The sequence below is a fragment of the Xiphophorus maculatus genome, chromosome 3 (genome assembly GCF_002775205.1).
Source record: "Xiphophorus maculatus strain JP 163 A chromosome 3, X_maculatus-5.0-male, whole genome shotgun sequence".
NCBI lineage: Eukaryota > Metazoa > Chordata > Actinopteri > Cyprinodontiformes > Poeciliidae > Xiphophorus > Xiphophorus maculatus.
Window position 1 is genome coordinate 18,997,684 of NC_036445.1, and position 16,425 is coordinate 19,014,108.

The following is a 16,425-nucleotide window of genomic DNA, read 5'->3' on the forward strand; positions in this document are numbered from 1 at the left end:
AAACGGAATATAACTTGATTTTGTGCTGCCCTCTATTGGTCAAATAGAGAAATTGTAAAACAGATCAAACTTTTTTACGGATCTTAGCGTTCTGTCGTTTCTTTTGTCAATTTTATTTTTCCAATCAGTCCTCCCTGATAAAACGGAAACACAACTAAATTACTAAATCATAAAAGTTTGTTTCTGTGTTCATGTAACTAACTTTATCTCAAATTAAACTATGGCAATTTATTGTGCATATTCATGCTATTAATGTCTCGTCTTACATTGAATGATGTATAATTGTGAAGAAGGTAGGGTGATAAACTCAACCAGAAGGACATTGCTATTTTTATAACTCTGAAAGGGGACCCCCAGCATGTGTTTCTGTCTGTCATCCAGCATGATCAACTGATGAACACACAGAAGCACACTTGTTTTCTCTTTCAACGCTCCATACACTCTCTTTTCCTGACTAAGGAAGTTTCTTTGTATTTTTTTTAATTACCTGTCAGGTGAAGTACAATCCTAACCCAGGAGGATCTTGTGCTACTTCTGTTTGGGATTTTTCCTCTTTTTTTTTTTTCTTCACTCCAGTTTGGTTGCCTGATCTTCCGTGTGCATACAAACTTTTTCCTTTTCCCTTGCTTTCCTTTCTCCTTTTCCCCTCCACCTCCCGGGCTATGCTCTCCTCACCCACTGTGATCCTCCAGCCTTACGGACTTCCCGTCTATCCACAGACAACCACATGCTACCCCAGCCTAGTTCAGGTAACGCTTGATTTATTCTGCAATTTCACAGTGTCATACAGACGTCTGTTGATCTTTGACCTAACGACTCAAACTAACCTTTGATTAAGAGAACAGAAATAAGCAAAGCAATGACTAATGTTACAATAAGAATACTCTGAATGAGCTGCATAAAGTAGTAATGTTGGTGCATGCATGCATTGGCCATTTGATTCAAAAACAAGTAATGAAAAACAAAAAATATAGTACTTAAAATACAAAGTATTTAATTGAAATACAGTCAGTTTTTTTCAGTGGAAATTTAAACCTGGTTTAATTGTATTTTTTATTTTTAAAACAATAAAAATAAAATCACCAGAGAAGAGAAATGACACCTAATACCGTCATACACTCTGACTGTAGGAGGCGCTGTTTCTTCTGTAAATCCTGTAATTTTTTTCACCACAACCACAAACAAATATATAAGCAGTAACATTTTTAACATATGCAAACATGTATAACCTTCTGGTGAATCTAGATGAGGATAAGTAAAGCGTAAACATTTGTCTTATGAGAGTCTGAAGCAGAATCACACTCCTACCGTGAGTGAGATGACGTCACGGGATGAAGTATTTGCTCGCTCATGTTGACGTCTGACAACTTTCAGAGTGTAAGAAATTTGACTAAAAATAAAACAGTCTTTGTCTCTTTGCCAATAATTTTGTTATGTAATTTAAAACTTGAATAGACAGACTAATTGTTTTAATTTCATAAGAGAATATCCAAATTTACACAAACTGGATTTCTTTCTTTTGACCATTATAAAATTGCTATTTTAACATTTTAGCAAATTATTTTAGATTCAAAGCAGTTTTTAGATGTTTGGGGTGGGGGAGACAAACAAACAAAAGACTCAAAGGTTAAAGTTTTTTGCTGTATTCTGTCAGAGAAAGATTAGAAATAAATCTGGAGAATAAAGGAATAACATTCTGCAGTATCTTTTCTTTATCTAGCTAAGGGGACACTATCTTTAGTCCTCTGGTCTGAGTGATACCAGCAGCAAGTGCCCCTGACATACCAATAAAGCCACAATGCTTCTGGTATCTCTCTGCCTTGTCACTGAGCTTCACACTAGCAGTATTTTTAGTCTTCTTCTCCTGAACCGACAATTAGCAGAAGAGGTTCTGTTTCCTGTGTTGTGTCATTTGCATCCAGCAGCACTGAAGACAGTTGTAAAATCTGTGTTTACATGTGTTCAGTTTAACAGCAAGGATAAAATTTACATTTAAAATGGGAGTAAATTTTATAAAAATTATCATTATTTTAAATATTTGTTAAAACTGTCACTATGTCCTGACAGTATAATATCAGACGAACAATCTATGAAAAAAATTAAAGGTTCTGCACTCACTTGGTTCTTGCGTACACAAACATGATTGACAGCGCTAAGACCCTCCTCTTGGCTCTGATTGGTTGTTTCTGACTGGAAGCAGTGGATGTTCAAATTGTTTGAACGTTTTTTAAAGTTATCTATTGCAGCTTTAATTGATAACTTGATCAACATAAATGGGAGATTGCAGCAAAAATACCTCAAAAGTAAGATGTTGTTCATGTAAAAGCCTAAAGAGTGAAATGCTTGTTCTTAAATTATCTTAGAACAATTTCACCTTTAAAGGATTATTTTAAAGTACAGTTTAATGTCACCAGTTTGGGCTGAACATCCACTGAGTCTCAAGTTGCAACAGCTGTGCTTTAAAGTCCACCGAGGGACGACTGACACATGCCTCTCTTTGTCTTCCCCCTTCTCTCCATTTTCTTTGCCTCACTCTTTTAGAGCCACATTTATAGTTTTTTAATCTAAAAATCAAAATACACAACACAAATGGAGCAATAAGTATCCATTTCCCCCAAACAAGCTGGGTATTGCTGTAAGACTTGTTCTTGAGGGCCTCTGAACTGCCAACATCTGCAGTCTGAGTGGCCTTGTTGTGTAAATCCTGTGGCAGCTGCCACTGCGAGCACCTGGCTCCGAGCTGTCGGCCTCTGATTGCCCACTGACAGCTGAAGAAGGAGAGGAGAGAAAGAGCGAACAAATGGGGATTTTTTTTAAAAAAAAAAAAAAGGTCTGTGTGTTTGCATCTGTTGACTGAGTCAGGCTGGGAGTTAGAAGGAGGAGGAGTGCGTGGCTGACAGTGATATCTAACAGACTCTTTCATCTTGCTTAATCTCTCTGTTTTACATCTGCAAAGAAGATATAAAACAGAGACAGAGACAGTTTCTAAAGATAAAAAGCTGAAATACTTGTAAAAGTGAATGGTGTAGGAAAAATCTGCATTTAGATGTGTTAGGGAATCAATTTAGCTCAATGGTAATAGCAATCATTTGAAATTCTGTCATAAATCCTTTAGAGATGATGCTAAAGAATCAGCAACTACAAATATAAACATAATCACTGATCATATTCAGTGACAAAAGTATTTGTGCCCTCTAACACATGTACACACGTACAGGTTTCAGATAATTAAACTAATTTCAATATAAGACAATTATAGGCTAAGTAGTAAGGAAGTAGTGTGTACAAACTAAGTATAGTAAAGTTGTGCTAGTAAGGGCGCATGCATCATGATCCTAAAGCATCTTAGCTACACGACTAGGTGTAAACAACAATCTGCTGCTTCACGTCCCACATCTTAAAATGCTTTATTTTCAACATAACAAGAGTAAAAAGGGTTTTCGTCAATCTACAAATACTTCACGATGCCTTAAATTTATCTTGGAGGTCAGTACTTGTGAAAAACAGTGAGATTTGCATCCTCTGACAAAGCTACCTACAATTTATCCAAGTTTCTAAATGAAAATTCAACAAAAACTCTCTGAAGGGGAATTTCTGACAGGAAAAGTCTGAATCTGAGCTCAATAACCAATATGGCTGCCATTCATATAAAATGCACTGAAAGTTACAGGATAAACTATTACTATAAACTGTTTATTAAAGCTTGTGATAGTTTTTATCTAATCTAACTGAGTTACACAGAGAGAGAGTTTTGATGTTTACGATGCAGAGAGATGCATTGCTTTCAGAACAATTACCAAATCCCAATGAAGTTCTGACTTGTGACCTTTAACCTGGTATCAATCTCAGATATATTTCAAATAAAACTAAGCAGTAGCAACACAAAGCCATGGCATTTCTCAGCATTTTATGCAGCAATTTGTTTACTGAAGGTTGAGAAGATATAAAAGATAAACCATCGGCAGTTTCTTTCTTTTCAGCAACTTATGTTTTCTACCTTCAGCTGCCATATTGATTTGTGATGTCATCTCTGATGAATTGACTCAGTTTTTTCAAATCAGAGTTTAGAAAAAAGAGGCTTTGAAATTGATTTTTGAAACCTGAAACCTTTAAGTTGTCTTTATCTTAATTCACAGGGCTGGTTTAAAGTCGTTTAGAAATTGATTAGGCACTTCTCGTCTTGTGAAGAACATCATCACCACAACCAGCATTTCAACACAGATTTAATGGAAATTGCTAGATCTATTTGTAAACAAAACAAGCTCAAACACAAAGAATAGATTAAACTCTCAGTATATCAGAACTACATGAACACAACAAAAAAGATACTTTTTTTTTTTACACTTTTAGAAAGTAAAATAGCTAACTCTTCTTAACTTTTACACACTTTAATTTTAAACTATTTAAAATCTTTTAATTGACACGTGTAGAAACCATCGAATCACATCTCATTTAATAGTATTTTTATTTTCAATGAAGTAATATAAACATCCACTTATGGAATCCCCCTGATGTTTTAATGATGATCAGAACAATCAGCGCAGCGTGCTGCAGCTTCAGGAGTCATGTCGGGGTGGAGGTGACTGGAGCTGGTCAGGCGCTGATTGGATGTGATTGGTAGATGAGAGGCAGTCATGCTGTGGTGGGCGGGTGATCCGCCGGCATTAAAACATGCAGCAGTTGTTGTAAAATGCATCAGAGAGAGAACCATCAAAGCGGGATAAGACAATTCCTGATTTGATTTCATTATAAGTTTGAGACTGAAAAGTTTATGACACTTTCATTGTTTCTGATTAGACTTGAATGTTTGTGTCACACACTAAAAAAAAAGCCTCAAATCAACTGGTTTTAGATATTTTATCTGGAGGTGTAAAAAAATTTAAATAAAATAAAAAATGACACGTCAGTGAAAAACAGGTTTTTAATTTTTTTTCTAAATTAAAATTGTACAATTTATCATCTGCATATCTTGCCGTTTATTGTCAGGTTTGTTACTGTTTTTAGTATATTTTATAAATAGAACTTTATTTGAAAAAGGATTTAACCATTTCCACAAATGACATTTCTATGCTAAAACTAAAACATAAAAATGTCATTTGTCATTTTGTATTTTAAATGCCTTTTTGAAATACAAAACACATTTTAAAAAGACTAAAATGGGATAAAAACTAAAGAGAAACAGGAAAATAAACAAAAACTGAAAGACAAAATGAACTGAAGGTTTACTCATCTAAATTGTCAAAATGCAGAATATTTTTCTTTGTGAAATTTACACTGATTGTATGATGGATGTTTCTTTCAAACAAGTCTCAAAAACAATAAACAAACAAATCATTGTGCATTGCAGACTAGTTCTTTATTTGTCTTTTATAATTTTTTTATATATAAGAAGTTTGTACCTTGTATTTTCCTTTTGTGGTAAAAGTTTCCTGTAAAGATTTTCTACACTGTTTCCACAACTTATTTTATTGCCATAGGAAGAGAACTGAATCTCTTTATTTTAACATTATTGCACGTTTGTCTGTCATTTTAACATATTTTAAAATGACAATGAATCAAATAATTCATTATTTTCTCTGCTCTGTTAACAGTTTGTTGCAGAAGAAGAGCATCATGTGGTTTATTTGTTTACATCTTTGAGTTTTTTTGTGACCAGAGACTCATCTCCTCTCTCCAGGGGGGGCCCGCCCAGGAGCCCGGAGCCGGCAGCGCAGACCCCGCCCTCCCACAGGTTTATGCTCCACCACCTTCGTACCCTCCGCCTACTCAAGGCCCACCAACATCTGCCAGCAGGCTGCCCACTCTTGATTTCAGCTCGCACAGCTCCGACTACCCTGAACACCCCCAGCTCAGGGTCTATCAGGGCCCCCAGCTCGAAGGGGCCGACACCCTGACCCCCAGCAACACGGTAAGAGAGGTTTGTGATAAAAACTGGAATCAAGTCCCAATAAAATCTGATCTTCAGTAATTCATTATCCAATGTAGGTCACAGCAGAGCTCTGAGATAAAGTTTCTCTCTATATTTAGAGGTTCGCCTCTGTTATGTCCTTGTACGGAGCCCTTGGGGGACAGCTGACGGCGTGTTTGTTGTTGGAAATAAATATCTGCGTTTCCTCTACGTCTTTTTTAGCTGCTAGTAAAACAGGTCACATTTCAAGATTGCAGCATTTTCTGTTTTGTTTACTTTTTTATGTAAGCTTTGGAGAGCAATCTGCAGGGCCGGATTTAGAAGGATATGGGCCTCTGGGCTGCACCAGTTTTGGTGCCCTATCCACTAAAGAAAAATTATTTTACTATTGCAAATTCCAGTACATTAATAGGTAGTCATATGCATCAGCAGGTATGAAATGATGCATGGTAAGTTTGATAACATGGAGGTTCATGTTGTTCCCAAAAATATTGACTATAACTACACAATAATTTTAGAATGTGTGAATATTGATTATATTCATAAAAATCCCAAAATAGTACAAGTCACCTGATTTGTGTCTATGAGTTTGACATGAAGTAAAATGTCTGCAAAAACACACATTCATAAAAAATAAATAAATAAATCTGTAAGCCCTTTCTAAAGTCTGACCCAGCCTATCTGATACAGTACTTTAAAAAGACAACAACAAAGTTTAGCATATGGAAAGAAACTTGTTTATAAATCACTGCTGTTAAATGGGTTGCAGTAAAATATAAGGAAAGAAAATCTGATTTTCAAATCCTTTAAAAAGTAAAGACTTTCCTGACTGATGAAGTGATTTAAGGGTATTTATTATAAATGAAAATGATGAAGCAGGTTGAAATGGCAGTGTTGCTGTTTTCCTTCATTGCAGTTCAGTCATGAAGACATGAGCCGTTTAGTTTGATTTGTGTGGCACTTCGGCTGTGTGTCCTGCTGCTTGTGCCGCAGATATTTCTTCGTCCTCTCATAAATGGTGTTTTTTATGGCCCCCGTCTATATATTTTATCGCTATAGAGCCCCTGACATTCTTGGGTCCGTGCTGAATTTCGGGGGAAAGCTGAGACGTCGCCTCGGAGGGAGGGGGTCAAAGTGGGGAAGGCTGACCAGATGAGAACCCCTCCTCCCTCTCCGCGCTCTGAAATATCGCTCAGGTCCAGAACACAAATCTGCATCGTGACGCGACACCACCACCCGGCTCCCCCCGGTCCCCCCCCCCCGGCCTGTGTGTGGGTGTGTGTTTGAGGGTGGATGTGATGCTGTCTGCTGCAGTCAGTCACAGAAAGCCAGTACTGTGAGCCTATGTTATGCCTCCCTGGGTGAATGTATCCCTGAACCTTTTCCCTGCCACCATCTTATTAATGTTGCCCCTTGACATTTTACATTTAACACTTGGCAGAAAAGCAGCACCATGACCTGAAACTGACCCCTCGGTTCTGATCCCCCCCTTTGCCTTCTTCTCATCATCCTCCTCATTTTAAGCTTCCTGTGCACCATCTTTGCCTTGTTCCCTCTGGTTTATTTCTGTCTTTCACTGCTGCACTGAGGCCTCTTTTCTCCTTATCTGCCTCCTGGTACTAGAATGCTAATTTTCAAATCTTTAAAGTGCAATTCCTTCTTGTATTTTCATGCTTTCTTTTCCTTCTCCTTATTATGCTCTCTGTCCATCCTTTTGCAGCTATGATAAAACTTTTGTATTTTTAAGATCCTTCTTGGGCTTTTATTTTAAATAGTTTTAACACTTTTCTTGCAACGATTGGTGATCCTGCACCCAGTGCATATCAGCGCACACTCCAGCATTGTGGTGCATTGTGAGACCATGAATGTTTTGGTTTTGGCACATTACTCTCTGAATTGTTCTGCATGAGGCAGTTTATACACACAGGCCACGCAGCTCAGGTAGGAAGTGCAACTTGTGCAACAGAGGTGAGAACATTTTTGTGTTGCATCACATGAAAATCAAGTAATTCAGAGTTTTTTATTAGCTTTTAATAACTGATCACTTTTACTGTTAATCAAAAATAAATAGAGTGCCTTGTTAAAGTGTTCACAAACTTTTCCGCTTTGTCACATTTTGCTGCATACTTGAGAAGTGAAATGAAAAGAAAAACATACATGGTTTTGAAGTATTTTACAAATAAGACTTGAAAAGTGTGGCAGGCATTTGTATTCAGCCATTTTGCTCTGAAACCCCTAAATAAGATCCAGTGTAGTGAATTGTCTACAGTAGTGACCTGAGTAGTGTACGCCACATGTGTCAAACTCAAGGCCCGGGGGCCAAATCTGGCCCACCGTAACTTTTTATGTGGCTCTCCAGACTTCAAGTTACATCAATTACCTCCAGTTTTTCACAAATCCTCAAATTCACACAAAATCAACAGAAGCCCACATTTTACCTCAAATTGTTCTCAAAATTGGTCAAAAACGTTGGATTTAACTGACTGCTGTCTCAGCCTTATGTGGTTGTCAAGTTATAGACCGTGATTTATATAACCAGTAATAACAAGTCACATTCAACATCATATGTTAGTGCTAATATCACATTAATGTCTTACAAATATTTCTAAATTAACACCACAAAATCCTATTTATTGACAACAGTTTAATTGGTTTTATCAATATATTCTGGCAGAACCAGCCCTTTGAGAACATTCAGATTTATGATACGGTCCAAAATGAAACTGGGTTTGCTGTCTGACTCTGTTTAATTTAATTTGAGCCAGTAGGAGAACAAACCTAAAGCTACAAGTGAATGATCAAAGAGCATTCATGTGTTAAAATGGCCTAGTCAAAGTCCACAATTAAATCCTACTGAAAGTCTGTGGCAGTACTTTAATATCAACATTCACAGATACTTCCTATAACCTGATTGAGCTTGAGATATTTTATTAAAAATCATGGACATTTTTATTCTCTAGATTGGCAAAACTGAAACAGAACGCAAAAAAGATTATTATGTAAATTATTGACTCAGGGGAGCTAAAAACAAATTCCTGCCACATTTTTTCAAATTAAAATAAAATTTGTAGACAAAGTAACAAGTAAAAGTAACAAACGCATGTATGGCTTTTGTTTTACTTTACAATTATTTAGTATTTATGTAGGTCTATTGTGTAAAATCCTAGTAAAATAGATTAACGTTTCCATTTCCAACAAGACAAAACCCTTTGGCAAGGCACTGTAATTCAGAAGAACTACTGAATAGTAAAAATACACAATTAGACAAAACAAATACAACTGCAGCTGACTTTTTTTTTCTAACTGCATGAACATTGCTTAAAAATTAACCACAGGAACATCCACCCGTTTTTAAAATATAGGCTTTAGCTTTCTGTTTGCATGTTTACATCATGGCTCGCCAAGCCAAATAAAGATGTATTTTATATTTTAAGAACAGCTGTAACTAAAAATGGTTTTAGTCGTTGTAGTGTTTTTGGATCAGCCTTCTGTCCACCAAGTCAGCCCCCGCTAATCAGATCAGATTCGACTTTATATAATACAAATTTTTACGTTTGCACAGATTTAAATGGTGATATTTGAGTCATGTTGCACATCTGTGTACTTACTTATGTTGTACAACTGCATACACATTAATGTCTTACAAATATTTCTAAATTATATTTAGTCTCAAAGTGACGGTTAGCTTTACCGCTGTAATCTGTGTTTTTAGATTATTAGATAAGATAAGATAAGATTTATTGTCATTGTCATCAACAGATTACGAGATTGAGATTTGCTCGACTCGAGTTAAGATGCAGGTTATGTGTGTATACGTAATATACAAAGATAAAGAAATAAATAGTACAAAATGAGAAATAAATAGACATCAGAAGATGGTTGCAGCGCCTGGAGGTGTCGCAACAGAATTTAGTTGTCCTCCTGCAGGCATGTATTTCCAGACACTTTACTAGTAAATTCACACACCTGCCTTACCTTTGCCTGGGAGGCACCACTGGTTGCTGAATGCTCGCTAAACACGGTTTGGACCACTTGAGCTCATGGACATGATCTTTGTTGAATGTCATGTGATGCTGACATGATGTAATCTTTACAGTTTTTTTCTGAAAGCTCTCGCTGAACTTGCTGACCTGATCATCAGAAAATCTTGATTTGCTTTTTCCAGTAACGCTGCTCTCTTTGTCTTCTTCCTGTCTCATCTCATTCATGCCCTCTCCCTCTTTTGTTTTGTATCTTCCTGTTTCCGTCTGTACCATCACGTCTCCTTTCGTCTCGTCCTTTCTGCTTTGCTTCTTCTCTGTCAGGAGGATGCTTTGGCCAGTGTGACCTCTGACCCCCAGGCTCTCGGTGTGTCTGTGTCGTCGGGGGCAGGAGCGGGAACCGGAACAGAGGAGGAAAGCTCAGGGAAGGCCCAACCAAAACGCCTGCATGTCTCCAACATCCCTTTCCGCTTCAGAGACCCCGACCTCCGCCAGATGTTTGGGGTATGACATTAACTCTTCTTTATCAATGGGTTGTCTCTAAAGTTGACCTATTGTGCTTCCTTGAACAAGTTAAGATTTTATTTTAAAAAATCATCCTTAAAGGAGATTTTAGTCTGGTCAGTTCTGCTTAATTTGAGCTCTGTTCAGAATGAGCTGTTTTAGGTCTCCTGTCACTTTAAATCCAAATAAGCTGCTCCCAGAGGCCTTGCTGGGGTTGCTAGGTAACGCTGCAATGTGACGCCACAATTAGCTGGTTTTTGGAAGGGCTCATTTTTCAGACACCAAAAAACTTTAAATTATTGCCAAAAAACATGATTAAGCTCTTACACTGTTTTTAGAAGCAGTTGAGACAAAAATAGAAATATAAAAATAAGCAAAATATGAATTATGCATAATAGGTTGCATATTTTTAAATGTTTTTCAAAGTCTTTCTCTAGGTTTTGGATCACTATTTCACTTTATTATGAATTTTGCAGCAATTTGGCAAAATCCTCGATGTAGAAATCATCTTCAATGAAAGAGGGTCAAAGGTGAGCGACGACACAAAACCACTTCATCACAGTTAAAACTGCCATCAAAATAAATGTAAATAAAATGGATGTTGTTCAGGGTTTTGGATTTGTGACTTTTGAGAGTGCTACGGAGGCAGACCGAGCGAGAGAAAAGCTAAATGGGACAATCGTAGAAGGCAGGAAGATTGAGGTGAAGAGTTCTTACTATTTGTAGATTTCCATATGATCATCCCATGAAATTAATTTTTATTGAGCTTGCTGTTTTTGTCGGTTTTCTCAGGTCAATAATGCCACTGCAAGAGTAGTGACCAAGAAGCCTCAGACACCTCTTATGAATGGAGAAATATCAAGTAAGACACCTGAATGTAGCCTTGTTTCGTTGCTATTATAGCTGTCTGAAGCTTTATTAATGCTCAAGTTATCCATCAAAATAAATCTGAGGATTATATCCTGCTTTTTCATGGATTTAAATTTATTTAGAATAAAGTTAACATTCCCATTAAATACCTTAGGAAGAATCAACAAGAGCTATTTGTTAATACCATCAAGAATTAAATTTATTATTAGCCTAACATCTAATCATCAGTGAATATTTTCACAAAAATAAACCCTACAAACAAATATAAAGGTTAACAAACAAGGAAATTGCTAATTGTACACTATTGTGGCTAAAGGGGAATTTTATGGCCAGGTAATAGACTTTCAAAAATACTAACAAAACTGATTAAAATCTAATATTTACCAGGAACCTATAATGTTATTCCATGTAATGGGTTTTACATCTTAGTTCTAAATTCGGCAAGAAGAAGGAAGATAAACCAATTTTAATTTGTTAAATTGTAATACTAGAACTGCCATGAAGTTACCAAAGTATGCCTTACTTTGGTAACATCATGCTGTTCTGATACCAAAGGAAACACAGATAATAACAATTACTGTGATGCTGTAAAAATGTCTAAGGTGTATGGAGGGAAAAAATTATCTTCCATAAAAAGACACAAAACATAGCTGTGATGCAACAAAAACATGTATCTCAACCAAATCTCTGCATATTTCTGGCTTGGTAGAGAAAGATACGGTCCATCGAGGTTTATTTTCTGAGTCTAAAACCTGACTCAGTGGAAGGAAATATAACAACGGATTAGCCAATCAGACGTGGACTTGAGGTAAAATAAAAGCTACGTTTACCAAAACAAATGAATCGCACTACTTTTTTCCTATCACCAAATTCAGTCTGAAGAGAAACCTCTCTAGGCTGCTACATGTCAATTAATCTAATCATAGTAAATCATGATTGTAACTATTTTCATATTCACCTTTTTAAACATTATATTCAATAAAATAAAGCTTCACACTGAAGGTTTGACGCCAGTCATAATCAATGGTGAACAAAGTATTTCAAGTATTTCAATTAGCAAAACAGAATGACTTCAGTAGGTATGAACAGACATTCAGATAACATTTTGTAAACTTTAGTTACCAAGATCAATTACCTCTGATATCCTGGTCACCACCTGGACGAAGAGCTGCTTTGACTAGACCTACACCATGATTAAGGGGTCCGTTTATGTATAGGTGGTTATCATTTATTTTTTCCATTTCTTCTCAGCATCTGGTTGGAAGATCAACCCTGTAATGGGCGCGATGTACGCACCTGAGCTTTATACAGGTGGGCTGATTTATATCCCTACATCAGTGAGAGCCTTTATTGGACATTGCACTGTGAAAGAAGTTTATTTTCTCTCAATTTCTATGTTTGTAGTTGCCAGTTTTCCATACCCTGTAGCGACTCCTACCTTGGCCTACCGGGGATCTGCACTGCGAGGTCGCGGTCGTGCCGTCTACAACACCATTCGTTCTGCAGCTGGCGCGCCTGCTGCTGTTCCCGCCTATCCGGGGTAAGACCCTGGGTTCAACAATCACTGGCGGCCCTGGACTCACAGCTGGCTAAACATACCAAAAACTAAATGATTATTATGTGACAACAATTTGTAAACAGGACATAAACCGTCTGATAACCTTAAAATAAAACACACAGGTGATAAACTGGTACTTCTCTGACTTCCTGTAGCAACTAGCCACGCTGCAATGCTAATGCTAGTTTAGTGTAAACAAGAGCTAGTGGAGATTCAGTTTCAGCTTATTTTATATAAAAACAATTTTGTGAAAGTGCTAACATTTTTAGCTTTTCTGCCTATAAAATCAATCTCAGTAAATTACTATATTTTCAGGTAAACCTCTAATCCCTACGCTAATCAATATACAAGTTCATCTATATTTTATAGTTTTTTAAAAATATTTTATAGTTTTGTGTTTTGTTTTTTTTCATTTGGAAGTAGGAAAATCCCTAATCTTTCCCATCCTCAAAGTCATTCCCAAATCTGAGCTTCAGCTTTCAGGCAAAGTAATTGGATTGATGGGACCTATTTTTTAAACACTTATAGAATAAACCCATGAGTTTTTTATATATATATACTTTTTAAACACTTATAGAATAAACCCATGAGTTTTTTATATATATATACTTTTTAAACACTTATAGAATAAACCCATGAGTTTTTTATATATATATACTTTTTAAACACTTATAGAATAAACCCATGAGTTTTTTATATATATATATACTTTTTAAACACTTATAGAATAAATCCATGAGTTTTTCATATATATATACTTTGTTCTTTCAGTCCTTTCTGTGTGCTTAACATTAATTTGCTTCACTTAAGTGTTAAATGACATGAATTCCACAATCCTTTTAAAAAGTGATATTGTATGTGTAAGTAAGATTATGTAAGTTTACAACCTTGATAAAAATGGATAGAAACCGTATGAAAAACATTTGACTCAACTTGTAAACATTATATCGAATCAGATAAAGTTACATAATTATTGCCTCATAGTTTCACCAGTACACATTTAATAAAAATCAAAGGCAAGTTTTACTTAACTTTTTGTTTGAGTGTGTTTTTGTGATTTTATTTTTTTTTTACCCCCAGGGTTGTATATCAGGATGGACTCTATGGAGCAGAAGTTTATGTAAGGAGCTGTGTTAAAATTAACATTTTTCAAATTAGTTGATCTTTGTATGACACTGTATCAATGTTATTTTATTTCAGGGAGGTTATCCTACAGCGTACAGAGTGGCTCAGTCTGCATCTGCTGCTACAGCAGCCTACAGTGACGGGTAGGCCGACCTGTAATAAATGTGCACTTAATGACTCCACAGATATGTGAAAATATGTAAAACTGATCTTCATTTTCTTTAAAATCTTGTTATTGTTGTTTTTTTTCTGTGGGGGGAAACGGCCCAAAAGATGCCCCCAGCTCCAGAACACTATAACTCCAAATTAAAAATCAGAGAAACTACTTTTATTATTGCTGTCAGATGTTTTTAACATTCAAATATTTCTTCTGCAAACAAACGAATGTTCTTGAGAAAATCACTGTGGGCCTGTAAAGCATATGGTTCACATTTTCCTGTTGCCTTTGGGGTTTTCTCAGACGTGCAGCGTTCTAAAAACAGAAACGCAAAATTGTTTCAAGATTTTTCACTCAGAAAAGTTTGCAAAAGTTTCTCACCTTCTCAAGTAAATAAATCATTTTATTGTCCAGTAGAAAGCGAGGAAGGCATTTACGATACAGCAGTTTTATAAGTGAAAACATCTGTAAAATTTTTCTCATCAGTAAATTACTTTAACTACAATAACTAGGTTTTACTTTGATTAAGACATATTATTTTTGAGCTTGGGGATTTAGAGATAGTTTGAATTTAATTTACTATTTCATAATCATACATTTCTTAGTCTAATTCAAATATTGTTCTAATGAGATGTAACTGTCATGCTGGAAATTAAATTAAAAAAAACATTATTGAGAAAAACGTGAGATATTAATCATTTGAATAAAAACTTCCTAAAAGTGTCTACTGCTTCTTTTTTTGCTTGTAAATTGTACAACTGCATGATCTGCGTTCATCTGACTGCAAAAATATGGTGGAAAATGTAAATATTTAATGTTCTAGTTACAAAGCGAACGACCTAATGTCGCTCTCTGAGGTATGCCGACATCAACATCAGCCTTTGCAGAAAATTTGCTGTGATAGCCTGCCAATGAAAACCTTGATATTACTAGTATCAAAGGTTTCGTCAAAAGTTTTCATTCATACATCACAGTTAGCCAGTATTTGTCACTTTTAAAAATCAGAAACAAAGATGTTTGAGAACCTCTTTAGTAGGAGGCTGATTTTACCCAGAGGTCTGACACTCAGACCTGTTCCATGTCTTCCTCACCAGATACGGACGGGTTTACGCCGCAGCAGCCGACCCTTATCACCACTCAGTTGGACCAACAACCACATATGGAGTCGGGACGATGGTGAGCTCAGTCCAGAAGTGCAGAGCACCTGGTATTTACTGCCCCTCTGCTTACACCTTCCAACCCTGCTTCTGTCAACAGGCCAGCCTGTACCGAGGAGGATACAACCGCTTCACCCCCTACTGAGCCTCCCAAATGTTTGCATCTGCCATGAACTCTGGGACTGGGATAGGTCATGATATCTTAAAGCTTGGAAATGTCCATTTTCTTCCACAGAGACGAACCAGAGTGTTACTGTGGATCCCTTAGGACCCGTTTATCTGCTGAAGAAGAGGATCTTATGTAATTTATTAGGCCTTTACCTGAGTTTGTTTGAGTGAACTGATTCTACAGAGACATTGGCTGGTGATAAATGCTGTGAGACTAGTTGTTGTGTTTTAAAATCAAAACATTTCAGGGGTCAAAGTGTACAAAACAACATTTTGTACAATGTTAAATGACTTATTTTTGATGGTGCCCTGTTTTTGAGTGTTGGTGTGGGAGCACACTTTGTTGTTCAGTGACAGAGTGGACAGACAGAGACACAGCTCTGACGTTATGATCTCTATCAGGGCTGTTTGTCTGGATGCAGCTGGAATCAAGTCTCTTCTCACCCTAACCATCTACCTCTCAATCATTTTTAGTTTCATACAGCTGTTGGGTTGAAGTATTTGGGAGATTTTTTTTGTTTATCGTACACCTTTTCTGTCCATGTAGCCAAACTAATTCATTTTATTTTCCATTAACCTTTCTGGCTTTCAGTGGGAGAACTAATATTCTGGGGATTTTCTCATCCTTTGCTGCAGCTCTTAATATTACTTCCTGTATTATTCTTTTTCTGCCTGTCTTTTGTTCCTGTTGCGCTCTTTTTTTTCTGCTGCTTGATGTTTACCTCTGAATAAACCTGATTTTCTTCTCTTTTCCTCCTACTCATTTTTTTTAGGTTGTCTTTCTCTCATTTTCCTACTTTGTTCCTGGGTTGTTTTTGTTTTATTTTTTATTATTATTATTATTATTTTATGTGTCCTGACCAGCAGTCAGGGCCAACAGATTTACTTTCACCAGTGGAGCGTGATAGCTTTCAGAAACAGAGAAGGAAAAGAAAGAGAGAGAGAAAGGGGAAAAAGAAGGGAAGAGAGGTGGGTAAAAGGTTAAAAAGGAAGATAAA

At 36.4% G+C, this 16,425-nt stretch overlaps 1 protein-coding gene across 1 annotated transcript; it reads left to right on the forward strand.

Moving 5' to 3' along the window:
* Positions 1-391: 391 nt before the first annotated feature.
* Positions 392-16,180, forward strand: LOC102225964 (RNA binding protein fox-1 homolog 1-like). The gene is made up of 12 exons (XM_005798805.3): positions 392-749; positions 5,678-5,908; positions 10,213-10,392; positions 10,869-10,922; positions 11,002-11,094; positions 11,185-11,254; positions 12,514-12,573; positions 12,667-12,802; positions 13,901-13,940; positions 14,021-14,088; positions 15,197-15,278; positions 15,360-16,180. Exons 1-12 carry the CDS (start codon positions 663-665, stop codon positions 15,402-15,404), a joined length of 1,146 nt encoding a protein of 381 aa, XP_005798862.1. The 5' UTR covers positions 392-662; the 3' UTR covers positions 15,405-16,180.
* Positions 16,181-16,425: the final 245 nt, after the last annotated feature.